Raw genomic sequence first — 24,728 nt, forward strand, 5'->3', positions numbered from 1 at the left:
TCAAAGTGGGAAGATATCACCACTTTGCAACGTGGTGCTCCACTTCAGCTGTTTCCATCTTCTCCACCTTTCTCAAGGTGAAAATTTGTCTCTCACCATTCATTTTGCTTAAACTTTCTTAAGCTCAATTAAGGCAGCGAAAGTCAAAAGCAATTTTTTTAATTTTTTTATTATTATTATTATATATATAAATGGATGGATTATAGCATAATTGTGATAAGTCAAATCAAATAGTTTGAATAATCTTCCCTTCTACGGTACAATACGGACAAACAGTGTTGTCAATAGCATGCTGCAGTCACCGCGTTACAATAGTGTAGTAGAGCAGCCCCTGGCTGCTACAAGGCATGTAGTTTGGGAGGACTTAGTGTAGCTTAATCTAAATGCTCATATGAGGTATGACGCTATTGAGGCCGCAGCAAATTAAGCTTAGAGCTTTTAGATTAAGCTATTTTATGAGATTTGCAATTAAAAAAATCATATGAACATTTGGGCTTTTCCTGTCATGCAGCATATCTAACCTTCTCACTGGTTAGTCATAGCTAGTTGTCGAGTTTTTATGTATCACTATCTTGTAAAAATTATATAAACTGTCCTGTATAAAAATTTCAAAATAGTAATTATCCCCCTATATGCTATCTCGCTAGTTGTCCTCAGTAGAGGTGGGAACAGGTCAGGCCGGCCTACCGGGCCTTAAGGCCCAGCCTACACAGGCTCAGGCCAGGTCAGCCTATTTCTTTAAATAGAGCAGGCCAAGACTTTTTTATAAGCCTATTTAGCTAAAAAGGCCAGGCCGCAGGCCATTAAAAAAGCCTTTGAGGCCTATTAGGCCGGCCTATTTAACTTAATATGAATGATATTTTTACTAAGATTATAATTTATATATTAAAATTTGTACTTTGGTTAAATTATAAATCTATTAACTTTTTAAGTAGTTTAAATTTATTAATCTACATTCGTTTTTAACATATATAAATGTATTATTATAAACTAGAATTAAAATATGATGACATATATAGTCAAAATTTCTAAAATATCATGTTAAATATCAAAATGAACATTGGTTTATTCGTTCATAAGTATATTTAAAAAAAATATAATTATTTATTTAAATATGTTCATATGAAATAGGCTTTTAAACAGGCCAACGGGCCACATCAGGCTTTCAAAAGACCAGGCTCAGGCCTAAAAATTAGGCCTATGATAGGCCACAGACCAGGCTCAGGTCTTAGATTTTTTGACAGGCCAGGCCCAGGCTTGGCAAAGCCTAGCTCGGCCTAGCCTATTCCCACCTCTAGTCCTCAGCCACTTTGATCAATCTGTAGTTTGGACACTTATTTGTGTTTATTTTTATATGAATGGATTAATAAATTGCTTTGATCAGTAGTCAAATATGAAGTTTTTGTCTTCAGTGATATAGGTAATGCATTAGTTGCTTGACATGGTTGGTGGACCATGAGCTCATATATATATTTAGTGCTTAATTTGCCCTCGCGTCTTAAGGCAGTATGCAACAGCGAATTGCTGAAAATAGAAGTTTTTTTGCATTCCACTTTGCTAAAGTGCTATAGAGGTTTATTACTCGAACTGACTGGTTACGTGCGTGTATATAGCAATGTTAACATGGCTCCTATCATCTTTTCTAGTTGCACATTTTGGTCTTCCAAATATATATTTAACACTTTGATTTTAGCATATTTCATTCATAAAACAAAGTTACAGTTGGTCTGGATATTAGAATCTAGATGATAATGTGTAGTAATTTGTTCTTTACATGTAAGATAAATTATCTAGAAGTTTTTCTTGTAACTATGTAGTGTACTTCAACTACTCTGTACTTTAGATTACCGACTCTTTTACTTGGTGTTATCTTTAATTGTACATGAGATATCGTAAGAGTTTCACCTTATAATCTCGAGGAACAGAGTTCAAATTCTTTGGAACGGTTGTAAAATGACAATTAAAGTTACTTCAATTAGTTAATAATAATTTCCACCATTTCCCAAATTGTTTTATGAAATTCTCAGAGAGAAATTATACATGAATTTCCGCATGCATCAAAAGCATTGGGAAATTAATCTAAAAAGTCTTGTTGAGATTTAAAACTAGGAGAAGTTAAGACAATATTTATTGTAACAACCTGTGTTAGGAAATTTTACTAATTAACCTCATTCTGCCATAAAGCATAATGTTTCTGTTTTATTTCTTGCAATTCCACTCATCAGAAACATAACAGAACATGCTCTCCGGAGTTCATTTCTACAGACCTTCGATGAAGGCCACTCCTGTATTCTTTAACCAAACATTTCCTTGGATGAGTTGTGCTACGGTAAACTTGCTAGCCTCTGCAGCAGTTTTGATGATATGATAGCCAGGCCAAGTCACTCTCTTGCTGGTACCAGCACCAGCTCCACTGTTCAAGTACTCTCCGTAATACAATGTTTTGAGAAAGTCCTTGCTTGCGGCATCCCATTCAGCCCATCCTGCCGGGTCAATATGGCTGTCCACGACGGATTGCAGCACAACTGTTCTGGAGTATTTCTTCCATGGGCGGCCGAGGTATGTTTTTATGGTTCCTTGCACAGGCTTGAGGTCTGAGCTTGGTATTATGTTACATTGCTGAATTGAAGTTGCAGTGTTCTGGTTTGGGTCTTCTCGACCTTGGGCTGTGACCATGTTTTTTTGATTGCTCATGGGCTTTCGGGCCACGAGATTGCTCTTCTGGAACACAACTGCTGCATTTCCAAAGATGAAGTCAACGGTACCAGTAATGTAGGAGTCACGGTAAAATTGCCGGTTGGAGTGTGCATAGAGCGTGTCTTGAAATGCATCAATTTTGCAGCGGTTGATCACGGATTGATCAGCGCCAACGCGAAGAGCAACTGCCTGGTGCTTCTCTGGGCCTGCCGTGTTTTGGAACCTAATGTCCTGAGCTATAAACCCATCTCCAACAGCAGCTACAAAACCAAATTATACGTGAATCAAAATACTTATGTCATAGAGAAATGGTAAAGACAAAATAGGGGAAAAATCCATACCAACAGTTGCACTTTTGAAGGTGGTTGTTCCATCAATGAAATTTAAGCTGCCTGTGATTATTGTTGCATCCATACCATCACCAACAAGCATCACATTCGTCTTTTTCTTACCAATTTCTACATTCTCTTTGTAGATTCCCTTTTTCACATAGATAACGTACCTTGCCTTACCGTTGTCCGGTGCAGATGCCACAGCCTCAGCTACTGTCTTGAACTTGCCGCTCCCATCCTTAGCCACCACAACATTGGCCTTTATGTCCCCAACTGAAGATTCCAAAAGCCTTCGATCCTTGCTTGTTACCCACGAGGGAAAATCCCCATTAAGCGATTCATCAATGAATCCGCTGTGATCCTTTCGAGGTAAAGCGGCAACTAGCACGGCAAGAGAAGATCTAGCCCTGGATATCAAGTCCTGAAGATCACTTTCCATTACAACCCGAGATGTACCTTCTAAACCATCCAAACAAGTTGCATGATTAGTGAGCACACTACTTAGCCACATGTGTGCATCTTGCTGTGAGTCAGTGTTATCTTTTGTTAGAGTCAACACTGAGTCCCAAATTCTATCCATGGACAAGTCCATTAGTTGCTCACAGTCATTCAAAGCCATTTCCTCTCTACGGTTGTTAATTCGGCGTTTGATAACATTGGCCGTGTCCATGGCTTTTTGAATGTGTGTGGTAGACTTGGTTAATAAAGATATGAGTGTGCTCAATTTGTGGTCTTTTGTGTTGGCCAAGGTTGAACCTTGAACCACTTCTGATACATGAGTTAAGCATGATTTTGTATCAATAGCATGATCACACAGATTGGGAGCTGAGGAGAGGTTGAAGGATATTGGTTTGTTGAGATGAGAAAAAATAAGGGCTGATGAGCTTATGATAGCAATTAAAGTGATGATTAACCAAAATGTTTTTGGAATTGATTTTCTAGGCTTTTCTAGCAAAGATACATTGGTAGCCATACTGATAGCTAGTTAGTAAAGTACTGACTACTGGTTTTGCTTACTCTGATCTTTGTTAACTTCATTATCATCTTATATATAGGCAAAATAATATTCTAATTTGTAGATAAGGATTACAAATCCAATGTCCGCATGTGGTTTTTATTTTTTATATAATTAATATGTACCTTAAAGGTATGAAACTGAGATCTAAAATTTGATTAGTTTTGTCTTTGTGTAATTCAATGTAAATTATAAAGTATGGCTGCTGGTGGAATTTGACTATTGGTCGTATGTTTGATTAATAAATCAAAGGTAATCCAAAAATAAATAAATAAATAAATAAATCAAAGGTAAAGATTATATGCAAACTAATAAATTATGAGTTTATTAAAATAACAATTTTAACCTTTTCACTTTATACTTTATTTTCCACGATCCAAATTCAATTTTTTATTAGCAAGTGGTTTGTGGTGCCAGGTTCACAGTATGTATTAGTAGTATTATTAAATGAATCATTACAAGACAGAATAAATGTTCTTGTTAAATGAAAGTGGAAGACAAATGTTCTAATATAATTGCAAAGAAAGTGGAAGACATTATTACACAAGTTTTTAATTTACCCCCATCTTTTTTTGTTATAACCCGATAATGACATTCATGATATTTTGTTAATTGAGTTAGAACTAATGGACGGTGTTTCTGCAAGCTTAGTTCAGTTAGTAGAGATACTGTATTTTATATATAGGGGTTGAAGTTCAAATCCCGCAAACCCCACTTATCCACTTTCTAGCCACTATACCACTGGACAAAAAAGAAAAAAAAATAATGGACGAACATTTTATTTATTAATAATAGTGTAAATATTTTTCCTCGTGACGTCTCAGAATGTCACCGTGAGAGAAGCGCGGGGCAGAATGGTGAGGGGTGGTCTTGGGAGTTGGAGTGGCCGAGGCCGAGTTTCCAATGGGAAGAAGACTTAGGGGGCGTTTGTTTCAAGGTTGTTAATTTTACTCCCAGGAATCATATTCCCAGGAAATAATAATGGGAACTTTATTCCCAGGTATTTTAAAAAAAACATGTTTGGTTCATATTAACTACATTCCTAGGAATTATTGATAAAAGTGGGTAAAAGAGAAGTTATTGGAAGTTATTTAAAATGTATTCCCATTTTCATGGGAACTTTTCTTTCCCACCCATTTCCTTGGGAATAAAATTATGGGAATAAGAGAAGTTATTGGAAGTTATTTTATTCCAAGGAAACTTCATATCCAGGAATAATTTCATGTCAACCTTGTAACAAACATGAGTATATTTATTCCAACCCATATATTCCCAGGAATATTATTCCTAACCTTGAAACAAACACCCCCTTAGTAGTGAGGTTATTTGATTTGCCGAATTCAGTAACTTTGCCTTCAAATGATGACTGTTGGGGGTGGGCTCCAAATCTCGATGGTCTGTTTTCGGGCAAAACTACCTACTGCTGGCTTGCTAGGGAGGTGTTGGATATCTTCAAAAATATTTGGGATAGTCCAGCCCCGTCTAAAGTTGTTGGTTTTTCTTGGCAATTACTGCACAATCGTCTTCAAACGAGACTGAATTTGGAGAAATGCCGGGATCAAGCATATCAATCAATGGTAGTTTACAGAACAAAGTTCCTTCAATGACTCTTGTGCACTGGAGAAAAGAAGAAATGACTGAAAATATTTTTTAGACAGAATTTGACTCATGTTAACATGATTCTTGGATGTGTTTGAATGCTCATTTTCTGCCTCATGAGTATCTCTATTTATAGAGAAACTCATATCAATTGATGAAGGGAAGCAATCCTTGAAAGATATCATGCAATGTTATATGAAACAATGTCATGATTCATTCTTGTTTTCAAAAGATTCCAAGACTAAACCAAAAGACATTTTGTTTCAATCAAACTATCGCATCCTTTCAAGTATATTTTGGAAAATCTCTCACGGGTGATGGATTTGGTATGAAATTTAGATGGTTGGAAGTGGTGATTATATTTAACTTATTTGAGGTGTTGAGTTCTCAAGCAAAGACTAAGAAATCAAAAAAGGGTTTTAAGCTTATTTGGCATACTACCGTCTGGTTGATTTGGACGGCCCGGAATGAAAAAAAATTCAAAAATAATTGTGTTGATTGGAGACAGGTTGTGGAGGAAATCAAAACCACATCTTGGCGATGGTGTCTTGGGAAGCAAGATACGTGTCCATGCATGCTGAATGAATGGTGTTGGGAGCCCTGTATGTGCTTCGAGAGATAGCTTTGACTTTGAGGATTGCGTGCCGGTTTTTTGCCTGTTTTGGTGCGGATGTATTTCGTCAGAGAGCTTTTGTTTGCTGGTTTTTTACTGGTTTTTTGTTTGTTTTTGCTTGCTGGTTGGTGTTTTTGGTTGTGCAGATCGGTGGATTTTGTAGGAGTGATTGGTACTTTGTTGTTTCCTTGTTTTCTGTTGGTTATAGGCTGATGAGGCTTCCCTTTTGTGCCTTCACAGTTTCTGGTCTGTGTGTTTGTTGATGCTCCATTTTTTGCCTCAGTTTTTGTCTAGGCCGGGGGACTTGTTTCTCTTGTACTAACTTTGCCATACAGACACTTCTTGTGCTTGGTGTGTGCTTTATTTATACATTTATTTGTTTTAAAATAAAAAAAAATAAAAAATAAAAATATATATATATAGATATTAGTATTAGCTCTATTTGGCATAGCTAAACCTGTAATTTATAACGGGTAGTTTATAATAGATAAATTTGAAACACATCGCATTATATATGTAGGGGTTGGAGTTTGAATCTCGAATTCTCCACTTATTCACCTTTCACCACCTTAAGGATGAAATTTTTAGCCACTATTAGGCTACTTAAACAAAAAAAAAATATTCAAAAGACTTTAAGGTGGAGATTTCGTAACACTAGTCTATCACCTATTTTTTTTCCATAGTGTTTTCTGAAACAGAACTTGCAGTAGTTTTTTTAAAAAAAAAATTTTTTGGTCAAGTGTGAAGAGAGCATCAAATTATACGGATCTCAATCTGACCAGATAATTTATTGTTTAACAGTTGGTGGGAATTTGAATCTATGTCTTGTCAGGAAGAAATTATAGTATGATTTTCCACTTATGTCAAAAGCATTGGGAAATTCCTGCATCATTCTGAAAAGCTTTGTTTATGAGATTAAAGAGTTTAGATGATCACTGGAATATTTAAAATTAGATAGCGGGAAGCAATTGGATAAAGTAAAGACAAGTTTATTTTCCAGACCTGAAGAATTCATTACAACATGAGGCATTCTATTTTATTTCGTGCGAAACGTCTAAAACATAGTGTATGTTTGGTTCCACTTCTAGAGTGACCAATATTGATTCTAACTTGTTTGGTTCAATTTTACAGTATCAATTCTGCCAAAATCAATTTTTCTCACAGTAGAACCAAACAAACACATAGTAGTACACACTTGCCAGAGCCAATTTCTACAAGCCTTCAATGAAGGCTACTCCTGTGTTCTTCAACCAAACATTACCTTGGATGAGTTGTGCTACTGTAAACTTGCTAGCCTCTGCAGCAGTTTTGATAATATGATAACCAGGCCAAGTCACTCTCTTGCCGGTACCAGCACCTGCTCCGCTGTTCATGTACTCTCCGTAATACAATGTTTGCAGAAAGTCTTTACTAGCAGCATCCCATTCAGCCCATCCTGCAGGGTCAATGTGGCTATCCACGACGGACTGCAGCACAACGGTCCTGGAGTATTTCTTCCATGGGCGGCCTAGGTATGTTTTAATAGAGCCTACCACAGGTTTGAGGTCTGAGCTTGGTATTATGTCACATTGTTGAATTGAAGTTGCGGTGTTCTGGTTTGGATCTAGTCGACCTTGGGCTGTGACCATGTTGTTTTGGTTGCTCAAAGGCTTTCGGGCCACAAGTTTGCTCTTCTGGAACACAACAGCTGCGTCTCCAAAGATGAAGTCAACGGTACCGGTAATGAAGGAGTCACGGTAAAATTGTCGGTTGGAGTGTGTGTAGAGAGTGTCTTGAAATGCGTCAATTTTGCAGCGGTTGATGACAGATTGATCAGAGCCAACGCGGAGAGCAACTGCCTGGTGCTTTTCTGGGCCTGCCGTGTTTTGGAATCCAATGTCCTGAGCTATAAACCCATCTCCAACAGCAGCTACAAAACCAAATTATACATGAATAAGAACCACTATGTTAAAGGAAAATGGTAAATACAGACTAGAGATAAAGTCATACCAACTGTAGCACTTTGGAAGGTGCCTGTTCCATCGACGACATTTAAGCTGCCTGTGATTATCGTTGCATCCATACCATCACCGACAAGCATCACATTCGTCTTTTTACTACTGATATCTACTTTCTCTTTGTAGATTCCCCTTTTCACATAGATAACATACCTTGTCTTACCATTGTCTGGTGCAGATGCCACAGCCTCGACCACAGTCTTGAACTTGCCGCTCCCATCTTTAGCCACCACAACATTGGCCTTTACGTCCCCAACTGAAGACTCCAAAAGCCTTCTATCCTTACTTGTTACCCAAGAAGGAAATTCCCCATTTAATGATTCATCAATGAATTCGTCGTGATCCTTTGGAGGTAAAACAGAAACAAGCACAGCAAGCGAAGATCTAGCCCTGGATATCAAGTCCTGAAGATCACTTTCCATAACCGCCCGAGATGTACCTTCTAATCCATCCAAGCAAGTTGCATGGTTAGTGAGTACACTACTGAGCCATGTGTGTGCATCTTTCTGTGAGTCAGTGTTATCTTTAGTTAGAGTCAACACCGAGTCCCAAACTCTATTCATGGACAAGTCCATTAGTTGTTCACAGTCATTCAAAGCAACTTCTTCTCTACGACTGTTAATTCGGCGTTTGATAACATTAGCCGTATCCATGGCTTTTTGAATGTGTGTGGTGGACTTGGTTAATAAGGATATGAGTGTACTCAATTTGTGGTCGTTGGCCAAGGTTGAACCTTGAACCACTTCTGATACATGACTTAAGCATGATTTTGTATCAATAGCATGCTCACACGGATTGGGAGCTGAGGAGAGGTTGAAGAAGGAGATTGGTTTGTTGAGATGAGAAAAAATAAGTGCTGATGAGCTTATGATGGCAATCAAAGAGATGATTAACCAAAATGTTTTGGGAATGGATTTTCTAGGCTTGTCTAGCAAAGACTGTTGTGTAGCCATACTGATACTGGTTTTGCTCACTATGACCTTTGTTTACTTCATCATGATCTTATATAGACAAAATAATATTCCATTTTGAAGATAAAGATTACAAATCCGATTATGCATGTGATTTTCATTGTTTTTATACAATTCTTAATTATATAACTTACAGTTAAAGGTGTAGAACTGAGATCTAAAATGTGATTTATTTCATATTTCTTGTCTGGTGTAATTCATATTATTTGTCCTATTTTATTTATTTATTTTTAAAAAAAGTACATCAAGTGGCCTATTTGTCATATTTTTATATTTTTTGTTAGAAAAAAGTATATACATTTAAGTGGACTGTGGTTTCACTTTCATACTTTTTCTTCCTTTCTCATATTATTATTGTATATGCATGAATCATTACTAATGTTTTTCTTATAAAATGAATGAAAGTAGAAGACGTTATTGAAGAGTAACGTGCATGAATATTATTCTATTCATCTGCACGATAGACAAGAACAAATGTTATGTTATAATATAATACATAGAAAGTGAAAGACATTTTTATACAGGTTTTTAACTTTGGCTCTATTTGTCATGGCTAAACTGTTAGTTTATAGTCAATAGTTGAGAAAATCCATAAACCTAATGTACCTTAAGGTTTTGGATGACAGTGTAGTGTCAAAAGTTATCTGAGTGGTGGTTGCTCAGAGTGAAATGTGTCGATTCAATCTAGTGAGACTCTCCTTACAAGTTACAACCCAACATTTTCAAAGAGAGCTTTATTCCATATTAATTAATTCATTCCATAACTATAAGGAGTTGTTTATAGAAGAAGGAACTATACTCTCGTAACATGGTCAACCAATATTTAAATTTCGGTTTTGAGAGGTATCCGTTTTTAGTGTTCGTTATGTTTCGAATATGATTATTTTGGTGGAAGGAACTTATAATTTATCTGTGACCATGTTTATGGACTTGATTATTATTTTTATGGGACTGTATATGGGTTTGAATATTTAACTATTATGATTAGTATGATTAGTAAATTCATCCCATGTGACCTTTCTTGTTCATGAATTTGATTTTTCTTTTGGGTACCAACTATATTATAATTTGATACCTACTATGTTTGTCTGCTTTCTTTTTTCGATCTCTCATTTTTCTTTCCATTATTTTTTAATCTTTGATTAGGTAAAAAAATGATAATTGTAAATAAATAATGAAATTAGATGAAAAATGGTCATACCAAAAGTTGATTCTCTGTATTGTAATTTTCTCAAGTTTTTTCCATTGTTGTATCTCCACCATCAAACATGAAAGAGAATGAGATAAAATTATTAAAATAAAATAAGAGATTTTATTCAATTGTTTCGATGTTTGGACATAAAAAATGTGTTGTCAAATACAGTGTCAAATAATTTGTGTATTTTTGAAAAGTGTGTAAAGGGTAGAAGATAAAAAGTATTAGAAAGATGTAGATAAATATATACAATGTTGCATATGATGTCAATATTTTGATATTCAAATAACATAAATGCATTTTGTGGAACACCAATTTGTTTTATGTACAACGGATGAGGTTTACTTGGTGCAGAGCAAATCGAATTTCCATGAGTAGACTTAACATGTTCTTGTTGTAAGATGGATTGATAGATTTTGGCAATTTGTTTTATGTTCTGCTAAGTTATTTTATTTATTTTTTGGTATTAACCCTCTACTAGCAGAATGAGGCTCTTGTAATCTAGAATTCGGTCGCAAGGTAAGTTAAGTCTGGCCAAGAATTGTTCCTACCAGAAATCAAACTCAGATTCTCCCAAATGACTCGTCCTAGGGGGAGCTCATTCGACCACTACATCGCTACATAGTTTATCTTATGCATAGTAAATTTATGTTTGCCCTATTGAATGTATGAGGTACCTTGAGGATCAAGAATAGTTACAAGTTGCATTGGAACCGTTCTACTAAATGTTTTTGCTCATTGAAAATGGCAATGTTGTATCTAAATATCATTACGAATGAGTCTCATAAAAAATGCAAGAATAATTCGTTGAATAATTGACAATGAGTTTGACAGAATCGCGTTGTGCCACTGTGATTTTGGCAAGCTACACGTTGGAGCCTCAACAAAATCATTGATTTCGTGAAACTCACCATGACTCCAAACATTCACTAAAACTACTTACATGGTGCTAAAGCTTTGAGAGAGTAATCACTCACTTAACATACACATTCACGGAAAGGAATGGATTGCTAAAGCAACGGAGCATTGTTTCGCTAGAGACATGACAGTATCCTGAAAAGTGAGCATAATTCATATAGCACGCAAGTCAGCATAATTCTTCGCATCCTCACCAACATTTTACTTTTGGTACATTTGATTCTAAAAATAATTAAACTTGATTTTTGTCAAAAAAAAAAAAAATGTTAAATGAAGAAATGAAAAATACCTTCGCCCGATGTATGACACATAATTGCACAAGGGATCTCTAGTTTAATTTGTAAAAGCAATTGTGTCATGTTCTTCAAGCTTTCAATCCACAATTGAATTATAAAGGGGAGTGGACTGACTCATATGTACACTAAGAATGCTTACATCCGAGGCCAAACTTGACCATAATCATCTTTCTTAAAATATCGCCGGTCCCATGACCAGGGCACATCTGCAGAGAAAAATTGATAATTAGAAAACACAAACATGGGTTAGCCTACTTGGATCAGGACAGTAACAGGGTACCACCTTCAGAAGTGTAAGGCAATGGAGGGAGTTCGTAAGGCACAGGTAACTGGATGATAACTTCAGACGACGAATGTGTAGTATCCCTTGCCGGCCCACTTAGAGTCACTAGTTTGGTTTTCTTCATTTCAGATGTTTCCTGTGCCAGGGATTTATCCTGTAATTCTATGTTGGTTAGCACAGGCACAGTTGTCCTTTTCCTTTCCCATTTCCATGGTCAGAAAGGTGTAATCAGAATATCTCTTCTCTAACCACAATTGATGATTTAATCATATCAAAGCATAAAACATCATGAAAGAGTAAGGATGTGTCTGCTACCTTCGATAGTTTAACATTACTAGTACAAGAAAATCCACATCCCCGTTTCAATGGCGATGGAAGAAAAAGCACTCCCAGCTGTAAGGAAATATGCATACAAATATTAAGTACACCCTCTGGAGAACTGGATAAAATGAATTTCACTAATCGTCCAAGCATAAGAAACAATAATTAGAGAAATCACTCTCCTCCTTTACAGCTTCAGATTCTTGTATGTGTCAGTGTCATTATCCAAGCTTTTAAAACAGTGAAGCTGATCAAATTTTTTGGGTCTGAGTTGCCAATAAGTAACAGCAACAGCGTGACAAAAAAAAATACCTCGTACGAACGAATCATCAACTGACTATTGTTCTTCTGAAGAGCTCCCCAGGCAGCTTTGCTCAGATTTGAAGAAGTTAAACAGAACCAACTATTTCGGAACATGGTGTTTCAAAGTTAATAATCTATAGCATGACTTAAAAGTGCACTAAATGAAAAAAAATTCAAAAAACATTAAAGTAAAAGAGCAGAGAATAGGTCTGATAAAGCTCTTACGCGAGATTCTGATTATTGTAACGAGCAAAAGTCTTTATATGTGGCATTGCACGGCTGAAAGAGAAAAAAGAAATAGGTGAGACAATTTTTCATTAACTTCTAAAAAAATTGGGAGATATATTCAGTGTTTCCAAGTAGGTGTAGAACTGGATCAGAAACAATCCAAAAAACCAATCTTCACTGCAGAAAACCCAACTCTGATTCATAATTAAATGGATACAGAAGCAGTGATTCATAACTAACTCTCGCCAACCCAAAAGAGTCCCAATCCAATACCACTGCCTTACGTAACAACCCCTGTAAAGAGCCTACCAACCTGAAAATGAAAATGGTTTCTTCTGCTATTATGATAATTATAACTTCTATTTATAGTCACTGGTTCTGACTCCCTGTCCCTCCTTCTACTTTTCCACCAAATTGAGTTCAGATGAATCAATGTCCCGGAGCCAAGGCACAAAATCATTTAAGTTTATGTGAGAAGGCCCAAGAAAGGGATGGCATTTGATGACCATACAGGGAGATGCGATGCGCCTGATAGGCTGATAGTGACCAAGAGGGAGAGTGCCCTAACTAACTACCTCACGGCAGTAATGGTGGGGAATGAGGTATAGGCACGATGCAAGGATTGTATAAGAGAGAGGTAATATATGCCGTAATCGACGAGTGGGAACTGGGAAGTAGAGGAAGCTGGAAATTAGGTTGAACTTATTCCTGTAAATCTACCATGTGGGTTATCTCAAGTGAAGTAGAGAACCACTAGTCTCCCCAGTAAATCCTCCTTTGACGTGCTGTTATAACTTCAATTGAATGATAAAATATACTTACGTGCGACCAGTATGGTTTGCTTTCCATTTTGCCCAATACTTTTTCAAAAATGCTTTCTCCACATTTTTCAAGGGACTTGGGATTGCACTTCCAGCTCCATATCCCTATAGAATAATAAATGACAAAGACGTTTGAAAAGATGCCCTTCAAAATTCAACTATGAAAAAACCAACAAATATATAAAAATGCACATCTTTATGTTCAAGAGAAAAAAGGAATTAAGCATATAGAAATAAAAATAAATTCAAAGTGATTGATCAATTCAATAAATTATATTTATAGCGAAGAATAACTATTATTTATCATGTTATCATCAAAAACCACAGGTGAAAGTAGAATAGAGATGAAAATTGGACCCAAATGCAGCGGCTCTTGCTGACATCACACTATACACATTCATTACAGAGGCAAACATAACCTCAAAATTGATCATGAAATGCAAACCGAAAGTAGTTTTCTTCTTCGGTCAGAACTTAAAAAAACCATCATCAAGATTCAAGACCTATATATAGTTACCTCTATAGAACATCTGACATCTTCTACAGTAGGCCATATTATTTGAGGCTCCCCCATACCAAGGGGTACTTTGTCTTTAGAGAGACCTGCTGACATTGATGATGCCAGTTCAACCATCCATTTTTCATCTAAAGAGCCAAGGGAGGAGAACTGCAATAGGTATAGGCTAAGTATATCATCAAAACTAATTATTAATACTGCAGTTTTCTAAAATCTATCACAAACAGTTGCATTTTAGTCGGAACTTACTACCATAAGTTGAACATAAAAACTTTGAAGAGAATATGAGCAAAGTATGATACTATGACATTGATTTCTTCATCAAACAGTGACAGTACCTGATAAACAAGGGGGGATTTCTTAAACTCTTCATCAAATGTACACTCTTGGAGCACTGAACGAAGCTTCATATGACCCCATTTCTTCAAACCATTACCAGAATGATATCCAGGTACAGATGCAATTAGTCTAACCTGTACACAAGGCAAAAATAATCATATATCCTGATGTACAAGTAAAATGTATCCAAGAAAGTAACAAATTATAAAAAGAAATAATAACTAATGAGCAATAACCTTTAACTAACAAGGGTATCACTCAATTTAGAAAACAATGAAAGGAAAACATACCATTGCGTCACTATAGTCAAACTTCTTGAAAAATGATGGACATATACTGAAGTTTCCAAGGGATGGAAGATTCACAGAGAATTCGGGCCACTGAACCACCCAATAAGTCATGATATAAATAATATGAATAGTCATAATAGCAACCCTAATTAATAACAACACACGATCAATCAACAAGATTAATGTCAACTTTGTTGATAATTAGAAATGCCATAAGTTGATTTAATCAAAGAAAAAGCTATTTCAGAAGAGAAACTAGAAATGATATGGCAGATTCTTTCAGAACAGCAAACGCTCAATAACCAATTATTTAGCTGTATGGGACATAAGATCATCCTTACTTACTTCATGTAGTTAACCACACTTACTTAGAAAAGGATATTGTTTATTGTATTATATATTAATTTTGTCACGTCGATGTGGTTGAAGCAACATTTATTTCTTAAGACCGTTTGATAAGTTTTTGAAGTATAAAATAACAATATATATCAGTACCTTCAACGCACTGAGATATTCAACCAAATCATTTTCAAATCCAGATCCCTTGCTAAGACTATTTTGATCTTTCCATGGAAAATCTTGCATCCATAGACCTTGGCTTTTATTGTTCCAATCTACATAAATTAAGTTTGCCGTATGTACAATGATTCTTACTCCTCGAGGATATACGAGAAACATGGCCTTTGAATGGTGCGTCCCAAATGAAATTGGCAGTGGTGGTTTGTGCAAAATCCAATTTTTAGGTTTGCTTCTCTAACAACCATAGCAGTAGCAAGTTAACATTCATTTAACAAATCTTATATATTTAATCTAGCAAAGCAGGTTGCCAAATAAAGTAGATCTGAAACAAACCTTAATGCAAGCCACCCTCTCATCACCCTCTCCATGAAGAACAAGCACATGGGGAACTTTTGAAAGTGCTGGACATGCTACACCAAGAAAATAATGGAAGAGAGAAACTCGCTAAAATGAGATAAGAAAAAACAAAAGAACTTTGATAAAATAAAAATGCACATATATATGCACAAATTTTACAGCACTAGCCCTGCCAACAACACTACATCATGGACAGATTGATAATTTGCCCCTTTGTCTATATTAATATGTAAATGACCCTAATATAAATTCCTAATAAAAATCATTAGACACAATATGTGGTATATCCTTGTAGCCAATACAAACTACAGAGGCATGGAATTGGGGAGTTTTATTATATTATATCATATATTAGTAAGGAGGGGCAGAGAAACGTATCCAGCAATTTCAAAATACAATGAAGAAACTAACTTCTGAATTTAAATAAATTAGTGCAGCATGTCAGCGCAGTTTCAAGACCATAAAGGAAGTTAGAATGCAAGCAGTGAAAGTCAAGGATAGAAGAGAACGATACAAGCAAAGAGGAATTAATTGGAAAAACGGGAACAAAAGACTCACCAGGAACCAACCAGTCAACGTCTACCATGTAGTTTGAAAGAATAGCAACTAGAATATCCCCCTACCAATAATAACCATTGAAATAAGTCAACAAGTAGTTCCAATTTTGCCGATATCAAATTCAGCATATGTTTTTATGAAAATTAGTTGTCAAGCCAATCATGAAACAGTGCAAGCTTTCTTTTGAAGCACTGCATGCCTATTTTTAACAAATGGTTGAAAGTTTAAACATTCAGTTCAAGACATTGCAGAAAGCACAGAGTACAGTCTAATCAAATATAACTAAAAAGAATATTAATATTGTTATCACACTCTTTCAGATTCTTTTTTCAACATTCTCTCCATGATTAAGTGAAATTCGTGTGGATCTCATTAAATTATGTGAGTCTCATCTCCTATTTAGGGAGACTCCTTCCTAAAGTGGCAGAACCCACATGAATTCCACCCAATATTGTGGAGAAAATGTTGAAAACCATTACGAGAGAACTTCTCATATAATATTTTTAATCATTTACTACCTGTATAACATCAGTTAATGAAACACATGAAGTATTTGCCCAAGGTGGTAACCCTTGCACACGCAAAAGCCGGAAGGTGCAAGGTATTTGATCATCAGCAACACGGAAATCACGAATAGCCTCTTCACATGACCGAGAATAGCCATGTTTTTGTGTCACAGCAATTTTATCATGCTTTTGTGTCGCAACAATTTTATCATGCTTTTGTGTCACTGCATTTCTTCCCCGTTCCTGCACATTTCACATAAAACAATAAAATTATTTGTTTCAAGTCCACACATAGCTGCATTATCACACAAACACAACACAACACACATACACGAGCTTCATTGTCTGCACCACTTGAAGATCTTTTCGACACTTGATATTTAAAAAGATGGTGACCAGGAATTAGCTCAATTACATCTCCGTCAGAAATGGTAACTGTTTCTTTGGAGTTAAGCTTTCTTCTCTTATTCCCAGAATTAACAACAACTGGATTTGTCCCTTCCTAACATTCACAAAGCAAAAATCGGTAATCAAAAGAAAAGAAACACATCAGGTGACATAATATTACTTGGTGGTTAAGTTGCAGGAGTTAAAAAATTAGCAAGGGTCTGTTTGGATTGATTTATTCGAGTTTATATACTGGTACAAACAATTGTGAGAGTGTTTGAGACGGATTATGGAAACAACTTATGACATGTTCCTAAGTTGTTTTTAGCTGATTTTTATGAGCTTTCCAGGATATCTTAAGAAAGCAGCTTATAGCTTATAAGAAAACAATTTGACTTTATTTTATCTTTTTTAACAGATATAGGGTCTGTTTGATAAACAGCTTATATGCAGCTTATAGCACAAATGCTTATCATGATAAGTGCTTATGTATAAGCTAGCATAAGCTATTTTTATATATGCTACGAGCAATTTTCATAAGGAATATTGGAGAACTTATGAAAATAAGCTGAAAAACACTAATTAAAATTATCATAAGCTGTTTTCATAAGTTCTCCCAAATAGTGTGACAAAACTTAAGCCAGTAGATAAGCTCAAATAAGTCAATTCAAATTTCAAACAGGTCCATGGTTTATACATAAGCACTTATATGATACGTGTTTATGCTATAAGCACATAATTAGCCTGATTATTCAAACAGAGCCTAATAACCAATTAATGTCAACTTAGTCCATCACATTACTAATATTTCAATATAATCCCTATAATCACATTTCTCCTTCTATTCAGATCCATTAACAAATCTATCACAGACATTATCGACTTAGCTTCAAAATTCAAATGTATTCCTCACATCACTAACTTTGGGCCCATTTGGATTGGCTTATTTTTGGGCTTATCCAAAACATCTTATGCAAATAAATAAGCTTTTGAATCCATTTCAATTGACTTATTTTTGAGCTTACACAAAACAGCTTATGCAAATAAATAAACTTTTATGTATTATTCATAAGTTTGTGAAGGTAGTTTATGAAAAAACAACTTATGGAGATACAATTTTCGTTAGTGAGAATTCAAGAATTAAAATAAAAACATATTTATTTGTATAAGCTATTTTTCATAAGCTCAAAAACAAGTCAATCCAAACTGGCCCTTTATGTATTATTCATAAACTTGTCAAGGTAGTTTATACAAAGATACCATTTTTGCCGGTAAGAACTTATGAATTAAGCTATTTTTTAAAAGCTCAAAAATAAGTTAATCCAAACGGGTCCTAATATCATTATAGAACTTGTAAATACCAACAAATAAACTAACCTAATTACAGTACCATTTTACAATTACAAAGATCAATTTAGAATATTGAAACAATTCTACAATTTCAGGGATCAAATTTTTTGAAAAATAGACATCAACGATTCCATCACTATCACATTATAATACTAATTATACTAACATTTCTTATTGTAGAAAAATACGAAGAACCAAAGAGTTCATACCACATGCAAATTTGCAGTGCCATCGGTAGAAGCAGTTATAGTGAGATGTTTCCGGCTAAGTCTCTTATCGGTGACGGCAAGGTTGTTCCGTCCAATGATATTGGTACCGTCTGAGATAGGTAATTTGGGGATTGAAGCTTTTTGTTTTTCTTCTTCAAAATTATGATTCAAGGGAATCAAATAACCAACTTGAGAGTGAGAGTGAGAGTGAGAGGAAGACATGAATGAATGAATGAAGCTCAGAATTATTTGCAGGTTGATTCTCACACTCCAACACTCACCCTAGTTACTGCCACGGTGGTGAAGAATGAAGAAGAGAAAGGACAAAAAACATATTCGATTTTAACCCCTATTTTGTTCTAATTTAAATTCTAGAGTAAACTGTGAAATACACCCTCTGAAATTTTACAATTCGTCAGATACTCTTAAAATTTGGAAATAGGCAAATATCCATTGAAATTTTAAAAAGTTAATCAAATTGCCCCTGGCACTATCAGTCAGAGTCCACGCCAGTGGACAATTTGATTGACTTTTTAAAATTTCATAGAGTATTTACCTATTTCCAAATTTCAGAAGGATATTTGACGAATTTTAAAAATTTAGGGGGTATTCGACAGTTTATTCTTAAATTTTAACTTCTTGTTTTAAAATTCAGAGTTCTAGGATCAGTTTTACACTTTTAGAATTTTACCTTTCATTATTTTAGGCCTCATTTTCATTAAAGTTATTACTAAGTGTGATGTGATTAGTCATGACAATATAACACATATCTGCGGCTACATGCCTGTCTCGCATCAATTTTGATGGAGAAAAATCGAATTGATTGAGTTTGGGTTTGAGTTTTCCCCAATTTTTAAAAATACGGGTGGGGTGGGTAATGAGGACATTGATACCCACCCAAACCTGTCCCCAAAATTGTCCCGCATATGTCTAATTACATTTTACTTCTCTTAAATAATAAACACTTGAACAAAGTATTAAATTATATATACATAGGATGGATCAAATTACACCGGTGTAACATTTGAGTAATGTTACACCGCTCAATAACGCATTGACGAATACAAATTTTATAAAATCCACCGTTGGATTTAAAGTTTATATCGTATAGATCATCCGTGTTAAATTTAACAAAAATATAAAATCGTTTGATATGTTATTGACATCGATTAAGATTAACAGTATTTTCATTTTCTCTCTCCATCCAAATCAATAGCTCAAATTTTTTTTTCCTAAATTAACACGAGAGAATCCACTCTTCTCATCCATATCCTAATTTCTAGCCCATTATATTGTGCACAACTATCTGTTATAATTACTTAATTATCTAACTACTAACAAGTCTCACTTTTTTTTTTTTTTTGATAATCAAAATTTTATTATAAGGAGTACAAAGGGGTACTCAAACTCTTACAACAAAAAGCACTAAATTAAGTGCTCATAATACATGACATAGGATTTAAACACCAAAAAGGAAAAGGAATACAAGTCTTACGCCCATACCGACTAGTTAACCACAACCAAGAATGACTAACAAGTCTCACTTATTAATTAGTTAATTTGATTGACTTTTTAAAATTTCAGGGGGTATTTGCCTATTTTCAAATTTTATGGGTGTATTTGAATGTTTAATCTAAGAATAAGTGATAATCTTAGAGACCAAATTGATAGTAAGTTGTAAAATATTGGGACTAAAATGATAATAAATAGTTAAGAGAGAAATAAGAGAGAAGAGAGATAGAAGAGAAATTGGATAAAAATTTTATATGGTTTGGATGAATAGAAGAGTGAGAAGAGAGAAATTAATAAAAATGGAAAATAACAAATTTATCTTTTTTTACAATAAAATAAACTAGTTGAATGAGGGTATTGTTGTAAAATGATTTATTTCACTTCTTTCCACACAAATCTCTTCTAATATGGAGAGATTTGTTTTTGACAGTTACAACCCATTATAATTCTCTCTTTCCTTATTTCTCTTCTCATCCAAACTATAGAAATAATCTATTTCTTTGTTATCTCTATCTTTCTTATTTCTTTCTTTTGTAAATTTACCTAAACAAACACAGTGTAAGTGTATCCGAATTTCCTTAAGGACTTAATTTTTTTAGATAGTATGTGAATTACAACGCTTATCATGTGGTAGTCAATCTCGGGCGATCCCAGTGGGATCCCGGTGGAGCAGAGCGGAGCGGAGCTCTGCCGGGACGGGATGGGATGGAGCGGCGCAGCTAAGCTTCTCGGTGGGATCCCAGCAAGTTCCCAGTGGACCGGAGCGGAGCGGGTCCTGGGTTGCCATCCCGGGTTAGGACTGAGATTTTGTTTTCATGGGTTTTAAAGGCCATTTTTGAAATCTAACTCATTTTAGTAAGGGTAAAATTGGTTTTTTACCTTTAAAACTGTTACTTACTCCTAACTAAACCCTAGCCGCAATTCATTCTTTCTCTCAAGCTATCGTACTATCTTCTCTCACTCTCAAGATCCAAACTTCTTCAACCTTCATCTGGTGTTTCTTCTTCAACCTTCATCTGTTGTTTCTTCTTCAACCTCGGATGATTAGACTTAGACTTTGATGATGAACTCGAGTTTTAATTTTTAGTTACTTTATTAATCTAAGTGTTGGAGACTTGACTTTTGCTTATTTATTTTGCTTGACTTTTGTTGGTAATTTTTAGTTACTTTATGATGAAGAAGGTGTTTTTTTTTTTTTTGACAAAGATGAAGAAGGTGTTGTAGACTTGAGATTTGTGTTTTTAATTTTTAATTTATGAATGTTTTATGGATTTTGAGATGTTTGTTTAATTTTACATTAATTATATGTTTATAGTATTATTTATGTAATTTATAAATAAATTAAAAATAATAGCGGCATCCCAGCCATCCTGCTCCCCGGGATGCCGCTATCCCAATTTTGGGGCTGGCCGCTCCGCTCCGGGATCCGGGATTAACTACTATGACGCTTATATTGATTAAGGTGTAACATTTTCTTGAGAAATTCTTACTTGGGCACAAACCCAAAAAAAATCTATTTAGGCACACTCACATGTGTAAAAAAATTAAATAAAAAAAGGTTAAATGATTTGACAATTTAAATTTTGTTTTAACTTTTTGAATTTTTTAGTGTGTGCCTAAATAATTTTTTCTTGGGTTTGTGCCCAACTAAGTCTTTCACCCTTTTCTTTCTTTGGGCTTAGACAAGGGGAAAAAATGGAGATATATTTTTGGCTCGATCTTTATTCCATTGATATTTCCAAACACCGTTGATATGAATTTCCGCTTAATATAAATTATTTACATTATTTTCAACTAAAAACATTTTTTTATATAAAAGGAACTCATTTCTATGTTATTAACAAAGTTTCCATTAAAAAATCACATGCGACATCACCAAAATTCAATCCCAAACATAATATCTCATTTCAAAAATTAAAACAATTTGGGCCCAAATGCTTAGATGGGAGAAAGCTAAACATTTTAAAAACCAAGGTACTATTAAAATCATTGAATAAGAAAGGAAAGGATAACATCTAGAAAATGACATAAAATAGAAAGATTAAATGTATTTAAAGCAAAAAATAAAAAATAAAAAAATTACAATTGGTGTCATTTGAGGCCAACAAGTACCTTTTTTTGAAATAGATATTTGTATGTCGTTTGATGCCTTTTTGAATTAATTAAGGTGACTAGTAGTTGGACATTGACCCATTGTTTAGTCTCCTTCCTAATGTGAGCAATGCACATGCCCTTGCCTCATTCTCACATTCTTGACCAATTGGAAATTTTAAAGTGCATGTGACTCTCAATGAAGCCACGTTTATATGCCGACATAAACTTCTTGGAGCATATAGTTAAATCCCCATGTTTTTTTCTTAGTGTCATGTGCAATTGAATTGAATTTACATGAAGATAAATAATCATTTTAATATCTGAATATGCAAGATTCTACCATTACAATTTTTTTATTTTACTCCTTTGGTGTTTTTAAAGAAGGAGACTGATAATTTAGAGTTCTATCGTGGGGTAAATAAAATCTGACAATTATTTTTCTCCTAAACAATTCGTCATATGGAGAGTTACAATTCGTCATATGGAGAGTTCATTTAACCACTTGAGTTCAATGTCTTGATTTATCATTATAACTTTTGAATATATCTAAATTACAAATATATTTTAACATTGTCTTTTAATTTGTTTGTATTTTTAACAATATATTGACTAATAAAAAATAGTTTGAGGATCAAAATGATATATCCAATAACCAAAATGATTAGCTAAAGATATAAAAATACAACAAAATGTACCATGACCAACAAGAATTGGGTTTAGCGGAAAGAGTTAGACTCCCAAAACATGACAAATCAAGGTTTGAATCCTGACCAAGAGATATACTTAATTATATGTAATGTCTGACACACCTCAAATAGGATTACATCTAGCTAGTGAAGAGAACTTGTGAGTGTAGGTATTGTCTAATTAGTGTAATTGCTCAAAATTCAATGCGATGATCCTGAATCTCCTTTGTATCAAAATTCTTTATGCAAGTAAATATAGATGAAAAAACATTCGTTTGAGGAGGACATATTCTTTCATAAGAATGGATGGACTCACTTGAGAGAGAGATTGTTGATGTTTCAAGTGAGTAAAAGCCTCATACTCGAATAAAAAATTGGATGTTGAACACTATATAAGTGAGAGACTCATAATGTTATATTTGTGCAATTGCTCAAAATCTAATGTGATAACACGTATTTTTCGACTACTCTTTAAGAGTTCCATATAAAAAATTATTTATTTATAAAGTCAAATATTTTAATTTTTAATAGATTGACTATATATACTTTCATTAAATTTACTATTTAAGATGCTTGACCGTCATTAACACTTCCCTTATTTCATTGCTTTACTACATATACAAATTATCTTTAGCACATGTATAGGAGGAAATCTTAGGTGGTCATATAAAGTTTTTGGTCACTTAATTTGATCACATATATGTTTGATATATATAGTAAAAAGTAGAAAAAAAATAATTAAATTATATATATTTTTTAAAAAATTTAAAAGTTAAATTATATATATATATATATATATATATATATATATATATATATATATATATATATATATATATATATATATATATATATATATATATATAGTGGGAAGTTACTCAACGTGATATGGAGGCCAATGAGATAGATGTGATACATATATAGTGGGAAGTTACTCAACGTGATATGGAGGCCAATGAGATAGATGTGACGTGGACAAATTTTAAGAAGGCTTTAACAGAAAAATACCTCCCGAAGTCGTTCAAGATTAGGAAGGAGCAAGAATTCCTAGAGTTAAGGCAAGGAAACATGTCAATCGCCAGTTTTACCTTGTAGGCAGTTGATTTGAAGTCACGTCACACGAACTTCGCATTATAGTTGATCGTGTTTGGTTGGTTTTCGCATTATAGGAACCACATGGTAAGTTTAATTAATATGTGAGGTAATTTCCGCGTCCAATTAAAATAATTATAATTGGCCGGACATGCCGGCGTCTGAGACTACTTACCTCAGGTTGTCTGGGTAATAAAATGAACCAAGCTTTTATTTTGTGTGTTACATCTTATTACATTAAATTGAAATACTTGTAAAATGATTTAATTGTTCATACGATTGATTAACTGACAGAATAATGATTCTATCCAATAACACCCTAGGTGTAGGTGGAACTCGCTGAGGCTTTTGTCTCATCCCACTCTCTTATAATTTTTTACGGATAAGCAGGCTGAGCAAGATAGGGGTAAGAAGAACGTGGATGAATGAATTGTGCACGAGAACCTCTCATGCTATTTTATTTAGTTCTTCCTTATCTTGTATTAGTAATTGTCTCTAAAACTTAGTTATGTTGTTGTTATGTATCCTTCGATGCAACTTCGTACTCTTACCATTTTGTTCAGACTTATGAAACCTTCGTTTGTACTCTATGGGTTGTATTAAGAAAATGGTTGTAATTTTAATGCATCTAGTACTATTATGTATGTCTTGACCGGGTATTCTAGACATTTTTGGTTGGGATGTTATATATATATATATATATATATATATATATGAGTGTAT

The 24,728-nt window shown here is 34.4% G+C and overlaps 3 protein-coding genes across 5 annotated transcripts; all 3 read right to left on the minus strand.

The window, feature by feature from the left end:
• Window positions 1-1,949: 1,949 nt before the first annotated feature.
• LOC123889779 (pectinesterase/pectinesterase inhibitor-like) lies at window positions 1,950-4,204 on the minus strand. 2 transcript variants are annotated; one of them, XM_045939272.1, is made up of 3 exons: window positions 3,832-3,965; window positions 3,039-3,754; window positions 1,950-2,957 (listed from the first exon to the last, which is right to left on the minus strand). In XM_045939272.1, the coding sequence occupies exons 1-3, from the start codon at window positions 3,834-3,836 to the stop codon at window positions 2,260-2,262; spliced, it is 1,419 nt and encodes a 472-aa protein (XP_045795228.1). In that variant the 5' UTR covers window positions 3,837-3,965; the 3' UTR covers window positions 1,950-2,259. The 2 variants fall into 2 exon arrangements, with proteins under 2 accessions (XP_045795228.1, XP_045795227.1); XM_045939271.1 differs by having other exon boundaries at window positions 3,039-4,204.
• Window positions 4,205-7,224: 3,020 nt separating this feature from the next.
• LOC123889780 (pectinesterase-like) lies at window positions 7,225-11,059 on the minus strand. Its single transcript, XM_045939274.1, has 2 exons — window positions 8,246-11,059; window positions 7,225-8,165 (listed from the first exon to the last, which is right to left on the minus strand). Exons 1-2 carry the CDS (start codon window positions 9,204-9,206, stop codon window positions 7,468-7,470), a joined length of 1,659 nt encoding a protein of 552 aa, XP_045795230.1. The 5' UTR covers window positions 9,207-11,059; the 3' UTR covers window positions 7,225-7,467.
• A 105-nt stretch (window positions 11,060-11,164) lies between these two features.
• LOC123889775 (tyrosyl-DNA phosphodiesterase 1) lies at window positions 11,165-18,985 on the minus strand. 2 transcript variants are annotated; one of them, XM_045939268.1, is made up of 16 exons: window positions 18,622-18,985; window positions 17,007-17,177; window positions 16,688-16,918; window positions 16,170-16,230; window positions 15,588-15,664; window positions 15,231-15,488; window positions 14,736-14,825; window positions 14,445-14,579; window positions 14,107-14,256; window positions 13,591-13,694; window positions 12,766-12,819; window positions 12,550-12,640; window positions 12,232-12,309; window positions 11,917-12,070; window positions 11,627-11,839; window positions 11,165-11,472 (listed from the first exon to the last, which is right to left on the minus strand). In XM_045939268.1, the coding sequence occupies exons 1-15, from the start codon at window positions 18,841-18,843 to the stop codon at window positions 11,769-11,771; spliced, it is 1,947 nt and encodes a 648-aa protein (XP_045795224.1). In that variant the 5' UTR covers window positions 18,844-18,985; the 3' UTR covers window positions 11,165-11,472; window positions 11,627-11,768. The 2 variants fall into 2 exon arrangements, with proteins under 2 accessions (XP_045795224.1, XP_045795226.1); XM_045939270.1 differs by lacking the exons at window positions 11,165-11,472; window positions 11,627-11,839; window positions 11,917-12,070; window positions 12,232-12,309 and adding an exon at window positions 12,342-12,467 and having other exon boundaries at window positions 18,622-18,949.
• Between the last annotated feature and the right edge of the window lie 5,743 nt (window positions 18,986-24,728).

The sequence above is a fragment of the Trifolium pratense genome, linkage group LG6 (genome assembly GCF_020283565.1).
Source record: "Trifolium pratense cultivar HEN17-A07 linkage group LG6, ARS_RC_1.1, whole genome shotgun sequence".
Taxonomy (NCBI): Eukaryota; Viridiplantae; Streptophyta; class Magnoliopsida; order Fabales; family Fabaceae; genus Trifolium; species Trifolium pratense.

Coding starts and splice junctions, on each gene's coding strand:
- LOC123889775 (XM_045939268.1), bottom strand. CDS start 18,843: ATGTCTTCCTCTCACTCTCACTCTCACTCTCAAGTTGGTTATTTGATT. Junction 17,178..18,621: donor GCACTGCAAATTTGCATGTG/GTATGAACTCTT, acceptor TGTGAATGTTAG/GAAGGGACAAATCCAGTTGT. Junction 16,231..16,687: donor CATTAACTGATGTTATACAG/GTAGTAAATGAT, acceptor TATTATTGGTAG/GGGGATATTCTAGTTGCTAT.
- LOC123889779 (XM_045939271.1), bottom strand. CDS start 4,002: ATGGCTACCAATGTATCTTTGCTAGAAAAGCCTAGAAAATCAATTCCA. Junction 2,958..3,038: donor CTTCAAAAGTGCAACTGTTG/GTATGGATTTTT, acceptor TTGGTTTTGTAG/CTGCTGTTGGAGATGGGTTT.
- LOC123889780 (XM_045939274.1), bottom strand. CDS start 9,206: ATGGCTACACAACAGTCTTTGCTAGACAAGCCTAGAAAATCCATTCCC. Junction 8,166..8,245: donor CTTCCAAAGTGCTACAGTTG/GTATGACTTTAT, acceptor TTGGTTTTGTAG/CTGCTGTTGGAGATGGGTTT.